The 19,609-nt window shown below is 41.6% G+C and overlaps 1 protein-coding gene across 1 annotated transcript; it reads left to right on the forward strand.

Annotated features, from left to right (window-relative positions):
* Positions 1-3,098: 3,098 nt before the first annotated feature.
* Positions 3,099-19,509, forward strand: LOC119214395 (melanopsin-A-like). The gene is made up of 11 exons (XM_037466150.2): positions 3,099-3,284; positions 12,607-12,749; positions 13,483-13,616; positions 14,275-14,478; positions 14,608-14,779; positions 14,928-15,104; positions 15,216-15,323; positions 16,071-16,266; positions 16,362-16,526; positions 17,400-17,459; positions 17,589-19,509. The coding sequence occupies exons 1-11, from the start codon at positions 3,099-3,101 to the stop codon at positions 17,730-17,732; spliced, it is 1,689 nt and encodes a 562-aa protein (XP_037322047.2). The 3' UTR covers positions 17,733-19,509.
* The last annotated feature ends 100 nt before the right edge of the window (positions 19,510-19,609 follow it).

Consider the following 19,609-nt stretch of genomic DNA (forward strand, 5'->3'; position numbering starts at 1 on the left):
AGCAGAGAGAACACTTTTGATGGCACTTTGTTCCCCGCGCACAGAAATACACACACTGAAATTGTTGTGAACAAAGTAAGCCAGGCCTCCGTTCTCAGCCTTGAAGAAAGGACCCATTTACCTGTGATCGCCATGGTAACGGCGCATGCGGCTCACCAACAAATGTATTTTTGTGTTGTAAAATAAATCCAAGGTCAAAAAGTCAGGAATCAAGTGCAATTCTTTCTGAAAAAATGTCCTCCATTTAAAACAATAAACCAATCCATTTTTAAAAGTATTTTTAATAAATTAGTGCCTGTGACCAGTAGAATAACTGATTTAATATTAAGAATTCCTTTTTTGTTTTTTTTTCCATTTCATTTTGTTAATGCTTCCGCCGCACACACACCTCCACCCGCACACACACCTCCACCCTGGAGCTTCTTGCAACTGGTGGCAATCAAGCAGAAGTCCTGAGGGACGGACAAGCACCAGATGTGTGCACATGTTTCTTCATTTAGTCAGAACACCCACAAGGTTTGCTGAGAATGTGAAATTTGTCTTTAGGTAAAAATGTACAGGTCAACGTGTGTGTGTAGAAGACGTCAGACAAGAAGAAGCACCTCCATGCTAAATGGTGAGTAAGAAGATCTCTCGTGCCAGCTGAAAGACAATGATGGTACACGGTGGTCCTCCTATTCTTCTGAACGGACCGGATCTATGAAACCTTTCCCTTCAGGGTTAATGCACTTTGCAAATCATCATGGAATATATAGACACCTTTTATTCAAACTGAGAGGCACGACCTTCAACTTCCTGTGTGTGTCTTTGTGTGTCCTAATGTGTCAATTATTCAGCGTCCTACATCCCTCTCCATCGGTTTGAGTGATTAAATGGATGCAGGTTACACACACAAACACATTAATGGTGATTATTCTTAAAGCGGTTGATGTCAGCAGCTGCGACTTAAGCTCTTCTCTTCTTTTTTTCTGTGGCATTGATGTTAAAGTGTCCTTCTAAGTGTTCGTCCATCCCACCTGTACAAAGAATCTACCTGAAGCACCAGATTTATTCAAAAGCACGCAGTCACATTTAAATGGTTGATCATTTCAATCAATTATTCCTGGATTCAAATTGTAGGACGTTTGTATCTCATTTACATCTTTAAGGAATTTCTTTCATAGCTCCAACATCCGTGGATGGGATTTTGGAGGTCAAAGGTCAAGGGCACTGTCCACCACACGTTTCCCCCGTTCTCGTGATGTCTTACAAACGCCTCGAATTGAATTCCTTTAAATTTGAAATTCGGCAGAAGCGAGAATCCATGAGCTGCTGAGTGCAATTCGAGTGTCTGACGAGAAGGTGATGAAGAGGCGGCCTTTTGGAAAGAAGTGGACGAAGAAGAGCGTAGCTGGACTCGAGGGTGGAGGAACACGGCGAAATGGTTAAAGTTTCGTCAACAGCAGCCACGATGAGCTCAGAGCGGTCGCTCTACTTTGGGCGTCAAAATCCATTTGATGTGATTTCAGTTTGTTCTCAGTCGTCACACACACACACACACACACTGTGCAGTCATGTGCTCATCAGTGGGAGCGTTTGTCCTTGTCTCCTCCATTTGCATAAAGTGTCAAAGCATCAGGTCAGCATATAATCAACGTAATGACTTTCCATTAGAGCACTGACCTAGAGACTCACACCTCCCACTGACACAATGTGTATGCATAAAGGTGTGTGTGTGTGTGTGTGTGTGTGTGTGGTGTCTCTCTGCCTTATAAACATGTCCAACTGAGTGACTGTGCTTTCTCATCCTCTCACTTCATGCAGCCAACACTTTGTGAATTGCTGAATACGTCAGGACTTGGTTCAGAGCTGCAGAGGTGGATCTCTCTCGGTGAACAGATTTATTCGGAGGTTCTTTCCTGCAGGTTTAAGTAATCCAGAGCTAAATAATCCCAGATTTGAGTACCTGAGCAGACAAGTAAAAAGAACAGGAGGAATCTGAACTTCTGAAGGACGAAAGAAGACGTCACCCTGCAGGAGGGTCGCTTGAGTTGGGCTGAAGTTACTCTTCTTCACGACTTCGGACCTGATTGAGGTTCTAATCCCGGTCCTGGATTTTCACTTTCAACTTCCTCAATACTCGTTCAGGTACATAGAAAATCCATCATCCCTCTAACATACAGATGTATTTAGGTCCTTTGAGGCGTCAACGTCATATTTAGATTTTAATTGAAGGCAAATATAATATTTTATACAAAAAAAAAAAAACATTTAAAATATGACATATTTACAACTCCACGTGTCCATATTTCTTTACTTTTCAAACTTGCAGCCTTTAGTTACGTACTAAAGAATTTGTATGTTTAAGTGTAAATGAGAACATAATTCACTACACTAACATGATGCTGTATCAAAGAAAACCAGAAACTATTGATTGTGCCCTTGAACCTTACATTACATTGTTTACTAAGATTATAGATCAAGTCAGAACTAGGGTAATATTTTTAACAGATTCATATGTAAATTACAATCTGACTTTCTTTTGTGAAGTGTCGCCTCCTGCTGGCTTTCAGAAAGAAAGCAGCTTGAAGGCTCTTGAGTTGTGGAGACGGAGGAGCCACTTTCAGTACATCCACCAGGTACTTGTCATAAACCTATGTTGCAAGAAATAATTTAACAAAAGAAACGTTGGCATTGCACGGCATGAAAAATGTACATGAAGTCAATCTGAGGTTTGGCAGAATTATGGTTTGATGACGGAAAAGAAAAGAGTTGATTCTGGTGATTGTTTATCAGAGGTGGCAGAAGTCCGTAGAGCGGACCGCTGGGAAGTTTAAAGCCATTCAAATATAATTAACAACTTTATTACACATTACACATATTACACATTTATTTTTAAATAATCTGAATGTGTCTGAGATGTAGTGGAGACGCCTTGAAGCAAAAGTGGGATCAATAGAATGTTTTGCAAATGTCTCCATTCATTAGGAGTCCCTGCATGTTGCTTTCCACCTGTTGCACATCCACTCACCTGCCCCCCCCCCCTCTCTCTCTCTCACTCTCAGACAGAGGAGGGGCGAGGAGGAGGAGGAGGAGGAGGAGGAGGTGTGTGTGTGGGGATGAACGCCGGGGAGAGCAAGCTGCTGCTACCCACGCAGCAGAGCATCCTCCGGTGCGGCGACCACGAGCCGAACTGCCCGCGGCCCCGAGCGGAGACCCTGGCTCTGTCTGCAGCATCCAACGGCTCGGCGCTGGATGCGTACCGGCCGGCGGGGCTCCAGTTTCCCGCCTCGGCGGCTCCGACGGTCAGTAACTTTCTGGGTGTTTTTCTGTATTGCGGGTTCCACGTGGCTGGAGGTCGTTTTTTTTAATGGCAACACCATGGAGAAACCACAAGTTATTAGAAATGTGCATGCTGCCAATGTCAATGCAGTGCCCTCTATTCTCTTTCATTCTGCGTGCATTTAACTCATGATATAAAATAATGTATTAAATGTGCCTTCAAACAGGGTCGTTAACACTTAATCCGGAATTCCTAAAAATACAAAAATTACAAAGGAGGCAGAAAGAAAGAACATCTTCAATTGTAATTTAGAAATTGTCTGTTGTCTTATTGATTGACAGTAAGCAAACCAATATTAGGAACAAATCTTCAAGTTCTTTGTGCTCTTTGACACATATCTAAATTATTATGACATATTTTCAAAATGCAGTGACATGAGATTACTAATTATTATTATTATTATTGTCACTTGTTATCATCATGGGCTACTTATTTTAAGAAATCCAAATCGTCACAATAGAAACACTTCAAATAAACATTTAATGGACACTTCTCATACTTTGACATACGATCAGTTCAACCTTTATATTTGATGAGTAGCGATCTGAACTGGTGTTTTTCATTGTGCATGTGCTCAAACCCTCCGCCGCTTTCAACTGACCCATCTCAGCAGTTTGTCTCAGTTTGTCTCAGTTTGTCTCAGTTCGTCTCAGTTTGTCTCAGTTTGTCTCAGTTTGTCTCAGTTGTGTCGCTCTCCACCCGAGAGACTTTGACTGAGAGGTTGGGAAATGCAGATGGTTAGAGAGCGAGACAGGATGAAGGATGTGCTGACTGCACGGCGCGTCCCTTGAACGCGTCAGCACTTGCTACTCCGGGGGGGGGGGGGGCTTTGTTTGGTTCATCACACACCCTGAGCTTCATGTAAACACACAGCACTTGGCTCCTTATCACTCTGCTTCACCGACACCTCGGAGCTGCACAGACGTCACGCTGAAAAATAAAAAAAAGGTTGCCTTTATTTTCTCCTCCAGCGGCTCGAGGTCACTGTACACACACCTGCGGGATGTGCAGGTGATCAGGTGTGAAGGACCGATAACGCTCTTTGTGAGGATTAGGTTGTGTGTCTGTGTGCGTTTTCCCACCGCCGCGTCAACCCACATTGGCGTTTTCATTCAGAACCCCGACGTTGCATTGATTGGACATCAGTTAATGTGTTGTCCTTCTGAAGCTGAGTCACTCTCGTGCCAACTTTCCACCGACGTGTCGGGACACACACAGAAACCCCCGATGAGCTGATTTCGTTACCGCTATCAGCCTGAAAATGAGTGCTCCCTGACAATAAGGTCTTCCTTCCTCACGGGAAACTCTCGGCTCGGCTGCCCTCGGTTTGAGATGAGAGCTCAGATCGTGCTCTCTCCTCGCCTCCACCTCTCTGTTTGGGGTTCTCAGCTCAGGGGGGTAAAGGTCAAAGAGATATTTTCTGTTTCTGATAGTACGCGTGGTCTTGTTTGTGTACGTTCCGACTATGAGACATTAGTCTGAGGCTCCTCTCTCTGAAATCAAAATGTTTTGTCTCCGGATAAATATCCAGCAGGCTATTTGTTCATGTGCGTGTGTGTGGTCCTATTCTTTGGGCTCCTCAGACGATGCTTGGGGGGGGGGGGGGGGGGGGGGGGGGCGATATTACGTGATGATGTTCAGCGAGATATCGGTCACAACGTTCAATTATGTAACGTCTGCTGTGACTTTTGCTCTGTAATACAATCATCTCTTGTCCTGTTATCTCCTCCCTGTGCTTCACTGCCTTGGTGTAGAATTATATAAAAACATGCTGTATCATTTGCCCGATTTTGTTATTGTTATTATATAAGCGTAACTCATGGTGCTGTCATTGATACAGAAAACTATAAATGAAATGACCCCCATGTCAACCACTTGGAGCGGTTTTCTTTCCGATAATACGTCACAATAATGGCTTTGATAACATTTCATTTCACCTCCCTCTGTGAGTCACCGTGTGGTTCTTCAACAGAGGATGGCAGGCAGGTGGGGGCCGATACCTTGCAGTTGAAATAATAGTTACAATCAAAAACAACATTGTTTAGGAGAGTATTTCCTTGAGTTCGTCATGAACATTTAGAATCAACACATCTGGAGCTATGTGGTTTTCACTGGACAGGCGGAATGAAAAACTGTAATCTGTAGTAGTTCAAGCTATTTTTGCTTGAATGTGGTACTGAAGTAAATACAAAACGAGCTTACATTTCACCCCTGGGCATTTTAGGAGAATGAACGATCTACAGCATATTTTGTCATTTAGTTTGGAGGCTGAAGAAGATGCAGGGCACTCGGGAAGGCCCGAACAAATAAAAGAAGGCATGAGGGGAATGAAAACAGGCAGCAAGGATAAACAAGATCCATTGATAGCAGGAACTATGTGCAGCCAATATAATATATATATCACACACACACAACAAGGGTTTGAGGCCGTAATGAGATATGTGAAAGTCGGTTTCATATGTGTGTTAGTAGATAATTCACTGGAGGTGAAGCCGGCGGCTAGACTTATAAGGTCAGAAGTCATTTTCTTTTAAACCCAAACTCAAGATTTCTAAAGTAGGTTTAAAGGACCCGGAATGAAACCCCTACAGAATGAATTATTAAAAGAAGAGGAAAGTACATCCATTCAAGTATTACAGTACTACAGTTTTCTGCTCACTCTTTGAGATTTAAATACATTTACTATGCAAAGAGAACCGATCATTCATTTATTACTTAATTTAACTTTATGTTAAAGCCACATGATATTGCAGTGATGGGAACACATTTAAGAACACTTTGAAATAGAAAGTGTCTGGTATAATTTGTATTTCGGAGATGAAAATTGACCTGTGAATCTTTTAGAAAACTGTTAAGACTTTTAAACGTTAAATAACAGGGCCATGAATCCATAGTGGATTGAGGAACAGGTCAAAAGCAAATTTTAGACCCCTTTTCATGCTGATAATCTGTAAATAATCCCTCCTGCTGGCTCCAAACTTGTATCTTCCAAACCCCAAAGGATCCTGGTGTCGTAGAAGCGGCTTTAATTATAATAAAGTCCTGATCTGTTGACTCTCCTCTGAGGAAGGAAGTTCACAGATGGGTCAGGTTCAAAACATTAGCTCATAATCCAACCAAATATAAACCCTTGATTTCACAGGTTTGATCTTAATTTCAAACATGTTTTGGGAATCAGTGGTTCACAAATCACTCAGAAATCCAGAGCACGGTCCCATCAGCTGAATGGATTTTTGCTGTTTATAGATGAAACCCTTGTACGTTTTGAATTAGAACATCAATGTTTGCCGTCACCCCGTCTCTTACAAGAAAAAACATGGAACGAGCCAAAACCAGAAGACAAGCAGCAGAAAAGCTTCGAAAGGTTGTGCTCATCAGTCGTCCAATACACAGTTATTGAAGACGGACAAAAAGCTACGTTTTCAAATCCATTTTTGGGAACTTGTTAGCTGATGGAGTGGCAGTTTTTTTGGAGATGTGTGTTGGGGATTTAAAAAAAACGATTGAATGGCTCAGTGAGTCTAAGAATGCAGAGCTCCGCATCAACCCGTCTGAGGGTGAAGCCATGTGAGAATAAATTGTTAGGTCTCTGTATGAGATCGGTCAGGTCCTTTGAAAAAGCACAACTGATTTGCATGGTTTCTGAGGACTTTTGTGCCTTTTCATTTCTTTTCATTGGTAAAAAAAAACTAACAGACACAATCATGATTTTAGTCAATTTGATTACAGCAGGAGTAAAAGACTTCATGAGATCCATTCCACATCATTATTGATCTGTGAGAGGCTCAAAGCTGACCTGAATCTGTTCTGTTACAGTGCCTGTGGTGTAAGAGACGGGCAACACGCACACACGCATACAGTGTGTATAATGCGGATGATTATCATGTGACACAGCAGCTCTGTCAATTATGGGAAGCTTTCGAGGCTGACTGATGAAAAGAGGACCCACACTATTTGCTCCCTCACACTAAACTGAGAGGAGCCATATTGTTGAAAAGTTTAGACCTAAGCCACAGCTGCCTAACTAATTTATTATTCATTCATTCAGTTTTGTCAATAAAATACAAATTAAAGTATACATTTCCCAAAAACTGGAAAAATGACAATTTTTCTTTTTGAAAACAAAGTCCAAATAGGTTAGGTCAAAAAATATTTTACAAAAAAAGTCAATGTGTGTCAATATTTTAAGTCCAAAAATGTTTTGGAAAAAACTCAAAAAAATCTCATGGTAAAAATAGTCGAAAAATATTACGTCAAATGATTTTTTAAAAAGAAGTCAAAATATTTTTGGTCAAAAAATGTTTTGGAAAAATATTCAAAATATTTGGCTGAAAAATATTATAGACATTTTTTTATTCTCAACATGTAGTTTTAGGTTAAAAAATATTAGGTTGACAAATGTTTAGAAAACAAAGTCCAAATAGGTTAGGTCAAAAAATATTTCGAAAAAAAGGTTAAAAAAAATATTTTTTTTTTTCTCAAAATATGTAGTTTTAGGTTAAAAATGATTTTGAAAACAGTTAAAAAATGGTAGGTCGAAAAAAAGGTAAAAAAATATTTTAAGTCCAAAAATGTTTTGGAAAAAACTCAAAAAAACCTCATGGTAAAAATAGTCGAAAAATATTACGTCAAATGATTTTTTAAAAAGAAGTCAAAATATTTTTGGTCAAAAAATGTTTTGGAAAAATATTCAAAATATTTGGCTGAAAAATATTATAGACATTTTTTTTATTCTCAACATGTAGTTTTAGGTTAAAAAATATTAGGTTGACAAATGTTTAGAAAACAAAGTCCAAATAGGTTAGGTCAAAAAATATTTCGAAAAAAAAGGTTAAAAAAAATAATTTTTTTATTCTCAAAATATGTAGTTTTAGGTTAAAAATGATTTTGAAAACAGTTAAAAAATGGTAGGTCGAAAAAAAGGTAAAAAAATATTTAAGTCCAAAAATGTTTTGGAAAAAAAGTCTCAAAATATGTAGTTTAGAACTATTTTGAAAAAGAAGTTAAAAAATGGTAGGTCGAAAAAGGTCAAAAAATATTTTACAAAAAAAGTCAATGTTAGTTAATATTTTAAGGCAAAATTATTTTGGGAAAAAATAGTAATAAAATCTCATGGTAAAAAGAAGTCAAAATATTCTTGGTCAAAAAATGTTTTGGAAAAATATTCAAAATATGTTTGGCTGAAAAATATTGAAGACATTTTTTTTAATTTCTCAAAATATGTACTTTTTAGGTTTAAAAATATTTTGAAAAAAAGTTTAAAAATGGTAGGTCGAAAAAAAGGTCAAAAAGTATTTTAAGTCCAAAAATGTTTTGGAAAAAAAGTCTCAAAATATGTAGTTTTAGGTTTAAAACTATTTTGAAAAAGAAGTTAAAAAATGGTAGGTCGAAAAAGGTCAAAAAATATTTTACAAAAAAAGTCAATGTGTTTTGTCAATATTTTAAGTCCAAAAATGTTTTGGAAAAAAATAGTTAAAAAAATCTCATGTTGAAAAAAAGTCGAAAAATATTACGTCAAATGATTTTTTTAAAAGAAGTCAAAATATTTTTGGTCAAAAAATGTTTTGGAAAAATGTTCAAAATGTTTAGCTTAAAAATATTAAAGACATTTTTTTTAATTTCTCAAAATATGTAGTTTTAGGTTTAAAACTATTTTGAAAAAAATGGTAGGTCAAGAAAAAGTCAAAAAATATTTTACAAAAAAAGTCAATGTGTTTGTCAATATTTTAAGTCCAAAAATGTTTTGGAAAAAAAGTCAAAATAGTAAAAAAAAAAAGAAAAATATTACGTCAAATTATTTTTTTAAAAGAAGTCATTTTTTAGGTTAAAAAATATTAGGTTGACAAATGTTTAGAAAACAAAGTCCAACTACTGTATGTATAATGCTGTTCATATATTATTTAAAACCATTTTTGTCCACCTAAATACAAAATGTGTCATCCCTTTATCAAACACATGCAGACACAATTGCCCCATCAAGCCGGTGCTCTCCATAGATCTTCTTTACTGTTTGACTTCACACCCTCTTACACATAAACTGTGTGTCTGTGTTCAGATGGAACATTTGTGTGTTTGTTTGTTTATGTTTGTCAAGTTTTCACAGGTTATCAAGTCGTGCATGGCACCTTGCCTGTGTGTGTGTGTTTGCATTGTGTGTATGTGCGTGCATGTGTGTGTTCTATCTTTGTGAGCATCACTTGCTTTTCACACAAAGCTTCTTACTGGTGTTCAACTGGCTGTGAACTGGTCGTAAACAGACGGTGAGCTAGAGGTAAGCTAGAGTTGAACTGGAGGTGAACTGGTGGTGAACTGGAAGCAAACTGGAGGTGAACTGGAGGTGAACTGGAAGCAAACTGGTGTTAAACCAGTGTTGAACTGGAAGGGCTCACATTAGACACTTTACCAAGAATTAGGTTACAGTCAATACAGAGACACTAATGCACGTCTTTATTGCAGACAGGATTGACTATTGCAATGCACTTTTAGGAATATTTCTTTGAGGAGGGCTATGGGGGGGTTGTGTTATATTTTAATCATGTGATTGATGCTGAGTGTTGACCTCGGGACTTCTTCCTCTGCTCTTAAACATGCCGAAGCTGACGGGAACACGATTCGACACAACACGCTGCCTCGCTCTCATTCTTCCCGTCATGCTCCTGTCGCCTCGGTCTGTTTATCTCCTCCGATGGTGGTTGACTCGACGTCAGAGCGAAGCTGCTCGGACCAGCGGGCACACCGACAAACAGGCAGACACACAAACAAGCAAACAAATAGTCACAGTTACAAACCTCCAGTAACAAATAAACCCACAAACAGACACACTAGTAAAAAAACACACACACATACACACACTCACAGTCATAAACAGGCAGACAAACAGCCATGGACACAAAAGATTCTCATCCCAACTTGATAGATGCATCAACACAATTTTGGTTCTTATCTTATTCAACTAGTATTTCCACCCTAACAAGTTAACTAGTAACGTGTTCTTCCACAAAGATCTAGTAATAGTACTGGTTGTAATATATAAGTACTATTAGTAGTTAAGTAATACAAAAAGCCCCGTGCAAATACTATGTTTGGCTTTGAATGCTTCGTTCACTCTTGTACTTGCAGAAGACTCCATTAACATCGGGTCACCAGAGAAACATCACGCGATGAACTGGAATGTGAAAAAAGACTCAAAAAAGGAGCGAATAAATGTGAATTAGATCCTGAGCGATTTGGAACGTCATTAGAGAGAAAGCTATCTGCTTAAGCTCTATATAGAAGAGGAACACGGCGTGATTGTGTTACATAATTACAGTAGAAATGGAGTCGTGCTTGCTGTGAGCCTGCCAACGTGATCCACTTCATACCCAGTCCACATACGGTTCTCTACCAACTTCACATAAAAAACACACACAATTACAAAAAAAATTGGCAGCACAAGGTGACACAAAGGCCAATTGAAATCCTCACAAGCAAGAAGCTGGAACCCTCAACCCTGAAGCTGGGAGCCGCTGATAACACGCGGCGGGAAGCCGAACAGTGTCCCCTTTGCACACAACGCACACATCGCAACACAAAGCTGGATGAAAAGCGCCAGCTTCCATGTGGCGGACTCAAACATTTGGTCCCAGTGACAGCGTACGTCCTCAGTGCTTCTCTGCGACTCCACAAAAACGGAATCGCAGGATTCACTTCGGAAGCTGAATCTTTCCAGAGCATAAGAATTACGCCACAGGCCCGAACCAATCAGATCCAAACCAATCAGATCAGGGTACATTTAAAACCATTTAAAAAAAATGCTGCCAGCCCTTAAACATTAGACTCACCATCTCTGTTCAACGTTTAGTAGGAGCAGAAGGGAGGAGGAGACGGACAGGGGTTTTTCAAAGGCGGCGGGAAAAGCTGAACTCCGAACCCTTTGGAGAAAGGCCACGCTGGCCTCGACTCGCCGGGGATAATGTGGTGACGGATTGGTGTCCTTGCAGCCGGAAACACTGACGAGATGGAAAAACATTTTGATAATGAAGGTTTGCTCGACGAAAGCCGCCGACTGGTTGAGCGTTTTTCAATGACAGAGTTTGGCTGCATGTTTCGTCCCTTCCACATGCTGCACATTTCAATAATCCTCCTGTAGCTTTATGGCCTATTTTCATATCCACTAAAATAGACACTGGATTACATTTTGGAATTTATTAATGAGAGCAGGAGATATATATAAATATTCATGTTGCTTTAGCTGCTGATTTAGCCGATCATATTCAGAGGATTCTGTGATCATCTTTGTGTCTTGTACTTTTTGCTCTTAGGTGATGAAAAAAAGGTTTTAAGAAGTCAAAGTTGCCATTTTTTGCTCAACCTGTAACTCCAAATCTTCAATCTGCCTCAAATTGCTTTGCGAATTAGTAGCTTGGTTCATCTTCGAGGCTGCGGGTCGGTCAGATGGAGGCGCGTGCTGTTTGTTTGTTTCCTGCTGCATCGGCTGTCTGCTGTCACAACACGTCTGACTCCATCGCTGCCGCCGTGTCCTCCACAGCTTCATCTTCCTCCTCCGTAGCTGTGAGCAAAAAATACCCAGAGACCATTATGCACAAAAACCCACCGGATGTGACTTCTGGTTTCATGGGTCACCGCAGCATCAACGTCTCGCTTTGTTTAACGTCTGTTAAACTGCTTAATTGGTTCAGCTCCAGTTTAATCTCACTTTTTGAACCATCTTCTGTAACCATGGTTACTTGCTGAAAACGGAAGCACGGGCACATTCACCATGACCGCACACGTGCACACTGCACAATATTGATAAATATTAAATGGATGATACAAATTTAATTTTGACTTCCTCACACTAGCTGGAAGTGGTTCATAACATGTTGTTAAAACTGCTGGGGCAGATTGTTTTTAAACCAAATGAAAATAGGATCATTTATTTGGTGGAGCTCTCCTGGTTTCAATCATCACAGCTCCAGTGAGGCTTCTGCTCGACTGACTTATTAGCTCTGATTTGTATTTCTGCTGACGGCGGAATGATTTATGCCGTTAACGTGGCAACAGGGAAAGCGCGTGACGAAGACGGAGAGATGGAGCTCAGCGTTAATTAGAAACAGTGACGTGCTGAACTTGCCAAAAGGAATTAGGGCTGGTGTACATGATGACTTGAAGGCTTCTGTGGATGTCATGGGTTTTCACTGTCTGGAATAATGGCATCCAACCCAAGCACTTTTTAATATAATAAATAACAAAACAATGTGTTCGATCCTCCTTCAATGCGATTTAATGTCGTTTTGGTCGTCCAGGTTGCGATGGTGTCCCACGCCCCGCACCCCTACCCCACAGTGGACGTGCCCGACCACGCCCACTACACCATCGGCTCCGTCATCCTCGCCATCGGCATCACCGGCATCATCGGCAACGTGTTGGTCATTTACGCCTTCAGCAAGTAAGACGAAAAAATGGATCAAACACACTGATGTAATTAAGTTAATTGTAATGAATAAAACGTGATTAACCTTCATGTGCTGTTACAAAATGAATTTACTTTGATTCCTCTGTGTTGTCAAGTAAAGAACGTCTTTAAAGGAAAGATGGTGTGAGAAGTGGTAATAATTGGACTTCCTGTTTGTCCCGGGGAAGAGGCCCTGGTTCTCGGACCAGAGGCTGATTCTGCATCCTTTCTCCTTCCTAACGTGTCACGGCTGCTTCTATCTCTTTTGAAGAAGCCTTAGATGACCTCGGCGCACATATCGATTGTCCCTTTCATGGGACAGCAATCGATTTCCCTCATTGAAATCGGACCTTGATGTCAGTGGCGTGTTCCTCATTGATTTCGTTTTAATTGTAGAACAGAAGCAGCGCTAAGTGATTTTTCCATGCCGGCTGATCCTGGTCCTTCATGCGAACACATGGCTCACTAAGCCGGCTAACGGCGACTTCCCGCTCATCACAGCGGGAGGAGGCTTGATTATAGAAACCTTCGCATCCACAAAAGACATTTCAACACTTTTTTGGAGTTTAAAAAAAAAAAAAGGTTCTTAGGAAAGCGTTTCAAAGCTCAATTAATTCAAATCTAGCAAATCTGACAGCATGAAATGTTATTAAATAAAAAATGAGCTGTCGGTTTCGTGGTGGTCAATGGACTACACTGTGTGTGTGTGTGTGTGTGTGTGTTAAAGGAGTCGCAGCCTACGGACGCCGGCCAACATGTTCATCATTAACTTGGCGATCACAGACCTTCTGATGTGCGTCACCCAGACGCCCATCTTCTTCACCACCAGCATGCACAGGAGGTGGATCTTTGGAGAGAAAGGTACCACACACACACACACACACACACACACACACACACACACACACACACACACACACACATTGTTCTTAAACCCTGAATAAAATCTTAAAGCAGCAGCAGTTTCTCACTCTTTCTCTACTTTGTCTCATCTCTCTCCACCGACTCACTTTCACATCTGTTTTCTCTTTCCACCATGAAAGTGGGAATCAGTGAACTTGAGCTCAGAGAAAACAGTCGACCCTCCTCGGTGTCCCCCCCCCCCCCCCCCAGAAAGAGACGTTTCAGAGGTCATTTTTAATTTCAGGGAGGTTATGACTCGCAGCTTTTCATTAGTAAAACGTAAACTGACACCTGCGAGGCCTGTAAAACACTAGATTTCACATCAGCTAATTTCCCTGCTTGTTTTATTTTGAAGGCTCAGTTCACACATTTCACACAAGGCGTTTTTTTTCTTCTTCTTTTTTTCCACAAGATGTTTTATCGAATAAAACATAATCACAGGCTGTCCTTCACAAATAATGAACTACACAAGCTGCAGAGCGGAAGATGCTCCAGTGGCCTCAAGGTTAACGTTAGCTCAGATTAGCACAAAACCGTTAATTCAGAGCAGAGGATCAATAATAGCAAAGTATTTAATATCGCAGAGAGGCTTCAGCTCTGCTCCCTGCGTCTCCAGGCTGCGAGCTGTACGCCTTCTGCGGCGCCCTCTTCGGGATCTGCTCCATGATCACGCTGACGGTGATCGCCCTCGACCGCTACTTCGTCATCACGCGACCTCTGACCTCTATCGGGATGATGTCGCGGAGACGAGCCCTGCTCATCCTCATGGGGGCCTGGGCCTATTCCCTCGGCTGGAGCCTGCCGCCGTTCTTTGGCTGGAGTGAGAAACCCGCACACAGACACACACACACACACACACACACACACACACACACACACACAAGCATTCAGGACTTCAGTATCTTTTAGCATAAATGTCATATTAAAACCTCCACGTGTCGGCCGTCAGGTGCCTACGTCCCCGAGGGCCTCATGACGTCCTGCACGTGGGACTACATGACCTTTACCCCGTCGGTGCGAGCGTACACCATGCTGCTCTTCATCTTCGTCTTCTTCCTGCCGCTCTTCATCATCATGTACTGCTACTTCTTCATCTTCCGCGCCATCCGCGTCACCAACCGGTCAGTCTGCGTGTGTTTTTTTTATCTGTGTTTTATTACCGTTAAAGGCATTTTTAGAATAATATTTAAGTTTTTGTGTGTCTAACTTGATGTGTTTTTGTGTTTGTGTTTGTGTGTGTGTGTGTCTGTGTGCGTGCGTGCGTTTCAGGGCCGTGGGGAAAATGAACGGCAGCATCCACAGTCACGGCAGCGGTCGAGACTCGACGAAGAATTTCCACCGGCTGCAGAACGAGTGGAAGATGGCGAAGATCGCTCTGATCGTCATCCTGCTCTACGTCGTCTCCTGGTCGCCGTACTCGGCCGTCGCCCTCACCGCCTTCGCCGGGTAAAAAAAAAAGAAAAAAAAAAGAAACGACCCGCGGCGGCAGAAGAATCCTCAGCAAAAAGGCATCGTTTCCTGGTTTCCTCAGGGTGTTTCTTCGTTTCTCTGCGGCAGGTACGCGGACATGTTGACCCCCTACATGAACTCTGTGCCCGCCGTCATCGCCAAGGCCTCGGCCATCCACAACCCCATCATCTACGCCATCACGCACCCAAAATACAGGTAACACGCGGGCGAACGATATGTATGTATAAGGCTGTTGAAAAGTTGGGAGTCAGCTGTTGATGTTTTTATTGTCTATTTAAAGTTTAAACTTCAAATGCCATCATTTCAGACACCGAATGTGTTGTTTGCTTTTTCAATAGTTTTGGTCCAAATAGAAGAAGAACGCAGCGGTTCAAGCTTGCATTAAGACAATGTCCCCAGTGTTGCATGATGGGTGATTTGGTCAGCTGATTTTTCAAAGCTCTGCACGACCCCGGTGTAGTTCGGAAGGGGCGCTTCACTGAAGCAACCTGTTGCTGCACATAACTTAAGCTTCCAGTTCATTTCCCTGATAACCGGTGATTTCGTTTTAATCCGACAGCACTAAAACATGACTGCGGCTCAGTGAGTCGATTCAATCCGATAAAAGCTCCGACGGCCTCATCGCTGCTCGGTTAACCTGAACGATGACTCGACTGGAGGGAATCAACCACACGTGGACACATATGATGAGATTTAAAAGCTGCAGGATGTGTAACTGTAGTTATTTATCAATGCCACGTAACGTCGTCGTTTAAGGAGAATTAGTCAACTTTCGACCTTTCGCGGGCCACCGTGCTTAGAAATTCGCTGTCGGAAAAACCCTGGTCGTCACTTGGGAGCCCTCTACCCGGGGGCCCTCTACCCGAGGCCCCCGTGAGCTGAGGCTCCGAGGTCATTCCTCCACCTCGTCCAAATGGTGCTGTTGACCTCTCCCTGGCGCAGGATAGCGCTGGCCAAGTACATCCCGTTCCTCGGCGTTCTGCTGTGCGTCCCTGAACGCGACCTCCGCTCGGCCAGCAGCAGCTTCAGGTCGACGCGGCGCTCCACCGTGACCAGCCAGACCTCCGACGTCAGCAGCCAGCAGAGGCGGCAGGGCAGCCGCAACTCCCGCCTCTCCTCCGCCTCCGACAGCGAATCGGTGAGCTCGGATTGGCGAATGGCGGCCGTCGCGCTTTGAGATGATGTAGGGGCCCCATCGCATGCGTCAAAGCGTTTTGTTTTTTCTCTTCGAAGTGTCTGACGGACACCGAGGCCGACGGGTCGAGCGTGGGCTCCAGACCCGCCAGCCGCCAGGTGTCCTGTGACATCAGCAGAGACACCGCCGAGCTGCCCGAATACAAACCCTCGTCCAGCTTCAAGTCCAAGATGAAGAGCCACGACTCGGGCATCTTTGAAAAAGTAAGAATCGCCTCCTCAACTCTTTTGTTCAGCTCGTCACATACAGCTTGAAATGTTCATCCCAAACACAAACTCTTTGAAACCACTTCTCTACCTGTAAGACTCAGCAGCCGTTGCCATGGAAACACAACAAAAACCCATCAGCAGCATCAGAATGTGGCTTTGTTCTTTCCAAAGTCCACCCTGGGAGTTGTAGTTGACTTCTCTCCGCTAGTTCTTTATACAGAAAAGCCCCCCAAAAAACGGACATTATAAGAATCATTGAAAAGTGTAGTTCAGTCGGCACATTGTGTTTTTAAAGTTTGCTCTGGTCGCTCCTAAAGCAGCTTGACATCCGCAGGAGACAACAACAGGAGGTTTACAGACTTTTCAAGAAGACTCTTTGTGTAGATCACTATTGTTCGATCGGACTCAGAAGCAGAGGGCGATGTTAGCGGGTCACCTGAGGGGGGAGTGGCAGGTATTCAGGGTCATTTCGAGGGTCAGTTGAGGCCTTTCAAAGAAGAGCATCTTCTTTCATAACACCGGTGGTCATGTGAATCTGTTGAACTTTGCATTTTTTGTGCTCTTTGATCTGCTCGATGAGCTTTTCCCCTCAGATCAGAAAAGAATCTCTTTTCCTTTTGATGTTAATCATTAAAAGAAATCTGTATTTTTTTTAAAGCTATAATACAATTCTGTTTCATTTATTACAGATGGTTTATTAAGACTTCCTGCCACCCTGATGATTTGATCAAAATCTAGTTTAGGTGTATCTAATGATTTAATATTATCACATCTAACATTAATATTAAAACTGTTAATGGCTGCAGGATGCTGGTTTGTATGATAATCCCCTTACAGCCTTACATGAGTTTTTTTTTTCTCTTACAGACGTCGTATGACGCTGACATCTCCATGACCGGAGTCAGTGAACGCGGCAGCATCCCAAACGTGAGCACCGTCTATTAACCCATCACAAATCATCGAATGTTTGTACAAGATGTTCTTACTTAAGATTTGATGTCATTGTTAAAAAAAAAAAAAATCATTGAAATAAACTGTGTATTTTCGTTTGGACAGACGGATTTTGCAGAGGGACGCGATAGGAGAAGGACGATTGGTCGAATCCCGAGCATTGTCATCACCTCGGAGACCAGCCCCTTCCTCCCCACCGGGCGCCCAAAGGCAGCCAATAGCAGCCAGCCGGGGGCGGGGCCTGGGTAGAGCACCTGCAGCCATGTGACCAGCTCACCTCCACTCGCAACACGCAACGAGAAACGAGCTACAATATTAAAAGAGGTCATTACATTTCAAAAGGTCTCGAACCTGAGAATTTATGTCAATTTCTTTTTGCATTTAGTTTTTGCTACAGGAGAGGGACCAATGACAACAGGCGAAGGTTTTGATTTGAAGAGCAACTTAACACTTTGTATGATGTCGAACACACACCCTTCACACAATGCATAGGCATTGTCAGCCTGAAACCTACATTGTTTTCTTTAACCCTCTTAGCTTTATAATACAGACTCGCAGGTGTGTATTCTGTTGAGTTAGGCCTGTGTGTGTATAAAAAAAGAATAAATAAGAGAGCACACACAGTTAAGGAAGAGGTCTAATCAGGCAACTCAAATGAAAACTCCTTTGTAAGACTTTGTGAGTTTTTTTTTTTTTATGGTTGTGAAGCTTAAGTTTGACCCAAAGAAAAATCCAAATCCTGCGCCTGAGCTCTCGTCCCGGATTGAGGGGAAGGTCACAAGCTCTAATAATGGTGTTTCAGGAAAAGTTACTAGCATGAAACGAGAAGTTTTTTTTGAAGAGCACTTTTCAATTTTTCTACAAAAAGAAAATAATACTATCGTTACCATATGGTGTTCTTGTTATTAGTTGCTGTTGATAATTTATCTGTGTGTTTCAAACTTAATCCTGTACAGTGTTACATGCGAGTTGAAGATTTTGTTTGTTAACTGAAGACGGATGCTACATGAAACCCCACCTTCTATTGTCCTCCTCCACTGAACACAGATGGTTGATGTGTCTGTTGTACAATGGGAAAAGGGTTTTAAGTGGAATTTGGTTTGATTATAAATCTTTAAATGCAGCGCAAGAGGGTACAACAACCAGATTAAAACCAAAAACAGCCCTGAAAATGGAGAAAAAGCCTGTTAAAATTACATTTCAAGGAATGTGGGCGTGTGATAATTTGAGAAATCCTCCTGCCATCCCGTCCAATAGATGGTTCCACTCCGCTGAGGTTATGATGGCTACAGTTTCACTCTGCTTCCAACACGTTGAATCAAATGTTTCTCTCGATCTCATCGAAACGTAAAAGCCTGCAATTGCACTTTTATTAATGAACAAAATATATTAAATGTTTCCCTGTGGTTGAGTTTGTATCTTGCATTATATTTCTGTGTTTTTTCTATTGTCTTGTTAATTGCATATTTAAAGTGTGTGTTTTGCTGATTGTGTGGTTGGTGTAACGGGGGTGAAAAGGGAAATCATTATTGATTGTGATACGCCCATCTGACCTGTTGGTCTGAGTGAAGTTATTTGTGCGTTTGTTTAAGGGTCTTTATATCTATAGAATGACACACGCATGTGTTCTGCTGCGCTTTGCATAATTTTAAGTAAATCAAAGTAACGAAACAATAAGCTAAATTAATAGCTCATCCTTGTGAAAACATTTTAGGAGCTTAATTAGGCTGTTAAACTATTTTATGGTAAACTGACCATTATTTAAACTGCAAAAATGAGCAAAACCAAATTGAGCATTTATTAAATATATGATTTTTGCAAAACCCTTTAGCTCAGCATCAATTTGCTGCCACATTTATTAAAACTTGGAGTAGTAATAGCTTCACTCCCAGGTCTTCAAATATTTAAAACCTATTTTCAACTCTCAAAACGTAAGGTAATCTATTTTTTTCCTGCTTACTTCGATGTTGGTGTTGTTTATTTTTCTAAATAAATATCTATTATTCATTATATTCATTGTCAGATATCTGTGCAGATTGTTCTCTTTGTAAATGTGATTTGTTAGTCAGTTTCAGAGAGGCTGTTAGGATTTTTGTGGACAAAAGCATGCTAGTTATTGCTAACCA

This window comes from Pungitius pungitius, chromosome 13 (assembly GCF_949316345.1).
Source record: "Pungitius pungitius chromosome 13, fPunPun2.1, whole genome shotgun sequence".
Taxonomy (NCBI): domain Eukaryota; kingdom Metazoa; phylum Chordata; class Actinopteri; order Perciformes; family Gasterosteidae; genus Pungitius; species Pungitius pungitius.